The 4,721-nt window shown below is 44.4% G+C and overlaps 1 protein-coding gene across 1 annotated transcript in view; it reads right to left on the reverse strand.

Annotated features, from left to right (window-relative positions):
- SLK (STE20 like kinase) overlaps positions 1–4,718 on the reverse strand; it is a 53,950-nt gene extending 49,232 nt beyond the window's left edge. Inside the window, exon 1 of the mRNA XM_004701293.2 lies at positions 4,569–4,718. Coding sequence (XP_004701350.1) covers positions 4,569–4,718 — 150 coding nt within the window. The remainder of the gene's footprint in view (positions 1–4,568) is intronic.
- Between the last annotated feature and the right edge of the window lie 3 nt (positions 4,719–4,721).

Here is a 4,721-nt window from a genome sequence, read left to right on the forward strand (position 1 = left end):
GAGGGAGGGGGGAGCGGGGAGGGAGGGGGAAAATGTTCTTGATTAAAAATTTGGTCTATATGGACCAAATAGAGCGTTCCCTAGCTTGTCGTGCATTCTTTCCAAAAATCAGGACTGTCCCACCAAAAGCGGGACGTCTGGTCACCTTAGTATACATACACACCACAAACAAGTATGAAAAAGGCAGCCAACAGAAAAATGGACAACAGACGTGAGAGCAAAAAAGAGACAAAAAATGTTTTAAATAATAAATAAGAATGAAAATATTTGTTAATTAAAAATGAGTAATTCTAATACCAAATGTTAGAAAGATGCAGAGCAAAGAAAAAAGAAGGATCATACACCGACGGTGGGAGTATAATTAGTTTGACACCACCTAGAAAAAGTACCGATAGGCATAATCCACCAAAACCAAACCTAATGCCTTCCTGCCAATCCCAACTAACAGAGGCCCAAAGGGCTGAGTACACCTGCCCCCATAGGGATTCCAAGGCTATACACACACCTTTAAGCAAGCAGGCTGCCACAGTTCTCCCGCCTACCCCACAACCTAACAAGTGCACTCCTGAATTAAGCCTATACAGCACTCATGTACATGTGCACCTGCTGTGTATCGTGGCAAATTCTGGAAACAATTGACTTTTCCATGAACAATTAACAATGGTAAATAACTAGTGATAGATACTCATATGCAGTAATGGGATACTACACAACTAAAGCAATGAACCAAATATAGCTATAGGTAATAAAGATGAACCTCACAAACATAATGGTGATTTTGAAAGAGGGAAAATGCAAAAGAGCACACTGAATATGAACCCCTTCATATATAGTTCATATGTACACAAAACTAAATGTTCATGTTCAGGGATAATCACTTTAGAGGTAAGCTAGACAGAGAAGCAGAGAATAACAGACAGGGTGAGAAAAGGGATTGGATTCAGAAGCTAGGACAGGGGGAGGGAGGTCTGGGGTGCTCTGTTTATTATTATCTGTAAAATGTAGGTATGGTCTACATATTTCTCAATACAAAGATTCTATATCGCACTATTAAACAAACAAAAAAGTTGTCGCACCCATTTGGTTAGGAAAAAAATAATCACTTTCATCTAGCACATGGCCAGTTCAGCTTCAATTAGCTTACTCAAAAAAATAGCTTTCTAAAAATACAACTCCATGCATAATTTCATGTCTTCTTTTTGTTTGTTTGTTTTTGCTCTTCCCTATTAAAAGCCAAAGAAATCCAAAGACAAACAATTGTGTGGGATATCTCACGTTTCTATTTATATGCCAAAGAATACTACACTTAAATGAAAAAACAAATCTACAACACAGGCTAAAACAACTTTGTTACAATGTATTAAGTGGAAAACTACAATAAATCCCGAAAACCTTTCAAATAAAGTAAACATACACAAAAATGACCTATGGATAACTTAACCTTTGTAACAGTTACAAATTTCCCTAAGTAAATGAGAGTTGGAATCAAGTTGGGAAGGCCTTCCAGGGAATACTATAACCTTGGATGGCTTTCCACCCCACCCCGTACAGAAGGACCTTCATAAACTTTCTCCGGAATCTTTAAAAACAAAAACTATTATGAAAAAGAAATGAACCAGGTCACAAATAAATTTAAATTGTCTTTTTTTAAAAAGCAACCACCTCTTCTCCTGGTCACTGGGAGCAAGGGGTCAGAAGAGAAGGGGTGCAGACAAAGAATTCATGCTCTTCAAATAGCCCAGCACAGCAGTCTGGCATCTCCAATCCACAGAAACTGACCTTGACACAATGCTGTAGTCTCCAGTTTAACTACTTTGAGTTTCTTATTTTCAATCCCCGGCTCACTACAGGAAGATACCTTACACATTTAGGAAGGGTCACCAGAACGAAACTCCAGAGCATCCGTGTGGCCATGCCAACTGGGCAAACGACAACAATGTTTACAATCTGCGCCCTTTTCGATGCTTCCCCTAGCGTGTTTCCATGAGTGCTAAATACAATCACAGTCATTTTTGTCATTTATTGAGCCCTTTCCCTGAACCTTATATTATTTATTAAATGAATCATAATCAATTCAATGGCAGTGGCTTTGAGGGCCCTTTTAAAAATCCTCACACAACTGAGGAGCCAGTAAGTGAAGCACTGAATACTTGCTCAAGGTCACATGCACTGCTAGTGAGAGCCAAAAATGAATCCAAATAAATAAATAAAAAATTTAATAAAATAAATAAATGTATCCAAACTGCAGACCCAGTGTTGTTACTGTCTCTAGTTCATAAAACAACACATTTACACTATGAAAAGACCCATGATTGCCATTCTCCTTTTAATTACAAGATTCTAGATGCCTTGGGATTTATTTTTGCCTTGACTAGCTGTAGTGCACTGCTTCTGTAAAACTTCACAACCGTTGAACCCTATGGCCCCACTCTGTCCTGCAGGGTCCTTATGGGTCAGAACAGACCCAACAGCCATGGGTTTAGCTAAATGCACACTCCGGACTACTAATGGTAAAGCAATCTACCTGAGCATTTAGGGAAATCTATGATTTTACAGCTATGAAAACAGAGGTCCAGAGAAGTTACAAGTTTTGTCCAAGACCACAAAGCTGGTTTGTGACGAAAAGCAAACCCACTGCTGTGGAACTGACTCCAATTCATGGCAACCTTACAGGACAATGCAAATTGTGCCAAAGGGTTTTCAAGATTGACTCTTTACCGGAACAGACAGCCCCCTCAGTCTCCCGCAGAACAGCTAGTGAGTTCAAACATCTGACCAATGCTAAACTCACTGTGCCACTAGAGTGCTTCTGATTTGTGACAGCCAGGACTTGCATGCTGGGCATGGTTCCCAGGAGTGATCTCCCCCCTACACTGGAAGTGAGCTCCTATCCACTCTCCCACACACACAAAGGCTAAGACTCAGGGTCCCATGCCAACTTTCACATCACCCAAGGGCTACGTAGATATAACAGTATCAGTACCATGCAGTTGTACATTTCCACAAATACACAGAAATGTACTATGCTTTCCAGCAAGTGATGTGACCAACCATGCATCACTGTTGGCCCCTGATCATATTCTCAAAACAGAAACACATTAAGCATATGTGAAAGTGTCACAAACCACATGAATAAGGTGTTTTCGAAGTACCCAGGAGTGGACTGTTTCACCTGAATAAGTCAGAAATGACAGCTAAGCAGAGCTTTGAAGAATGAGAAGGACTGGGGTGTGAGAAGAGGCATTCGAGGCAGGGCGAGGGCAAACAAAAGTGTAACAGTGCTTAGGAAGTAAGAGAAATGCTATTATTTCTACCCAGACACATTAAACACACACACGTTCCAGCTCTGACTGGGTGGCAATGTCCTCATCTGTGAAATGTGACCTGCCTACATCACAGGATTTTGAGGGCAGCCCCATGACATCAAAGTGCTTGAAAAACTGCAAAGTTCTGTACAAACACCAAGTATTTATTTATGTTTCCCACTTCTAGGCAACGCCTCTGGGTCCTTCCCCCTACACTGTCTCATTTTTTAAAATCTCACCCTTCAGGAAGAAAATATTCCGATGACATCATTCATACACTCCAACTCAACTCACTGCCATCCATCGGGTTGATTCTGACTCACAGTGACACTACATGACAGAGAACCACCCAGTGGACTGTAAATGTCTATGGAAGTGCAAAGCCTCATCTTTCCCCCACTGAGCAGCGACTTGGTTCCAACTGCTGACCTTTAGGTGAGCACTCAGAGCGCTTCCTGCTCTCCCTCTCTCTCTCTCCTACACCACCACCACCACCAGGGCTCCTATGCTGGGGTTGGGGAGGGGGGGGGGCAGTAAACAGTTTAACATGAATGCCCTTCAAGGTAGAAACCCCAAATATCTCACTACAATAACCATCACTGAATATGTGCGTTTCGTTTCAAAGGCATCCGGGCTGACTTACAAACCAAACACACTAAAATTATATTTAGAAACGAGGACCCGGTGAAGGTTTTCTGCTGGAAATTTCGGATCAGAAATTCCATTCCGTTGTACAGTATGTTGTCAAGCAACCGACTCAAGAATAGCCTGCCAGCAACGATCGTTTATTTGGCGCTTTCGGCCCAAAAGGGAGCCAGCCGGGCAGTAGGTACCAGCTAGAAACAGCCCCACAAACACCCTTCAGGGAGGAGGCGCTGAGTCCGTTCCCGCAGTCAGACCAATGCGAACGGGCAGGGACCATCCGAAAGCCCCTGGGAAAGGTGTGAATGCGTTTCAGACAGCACAGCCTTTGGGAGCCCCCCACCCCACCCCACCCCCCACCCCCGATCCCTCTGGGATTCAAGAACGGCCTCCTTCCCTTGCAAGTTTGACAGCGTGGGCCGGCTCGCCCGCCTGCCTTGAGCGGCCCCTCCGGAGAGGGCATCCAGACCCCATTTTGTCCAGCCTGACACTGCAGCCAGGCTCTCGCGGCGACTCCCGGCGGGCGCCTGGGCCAAGTCCGAGCAGCGGCCGGCACAGGAAAGGGCGCGGGGCGCGGGCGCCGCGGCGGGGGCGCGCCACTTCCCCTCCCCTCGCTCCTACCTTGTACACCTTCCCGAAGGCGCCGTCGCCCAGCTCGCCGATAATTTCCCAAAACTCCTCGGGGTTCAGGTCCCTCTTCACGTGCTCGTACTGCTTTTTCTTCTTCTCGCTGCCCAACTTGAAGATCTTACGGAAATTGAAGAAGGACATTTT

This window comes from Echinops telfairi, unplaced genomic scaffold (assembly GCF_000313985.2).
Source record: "Echinops telfairi isolate 266 unplaced genomic scaffold, ASM31398v2 ScPeMD7_70;HRSCAF=299, whole genome shotgun sequence".
In the NCBI taxonomy this organism is placed as follows: Eukaryota; Metazoa; Chordata; class Mammalia; order Afrosoricida; family Tenrecidae; genus Echinops; species Echinops telfairi.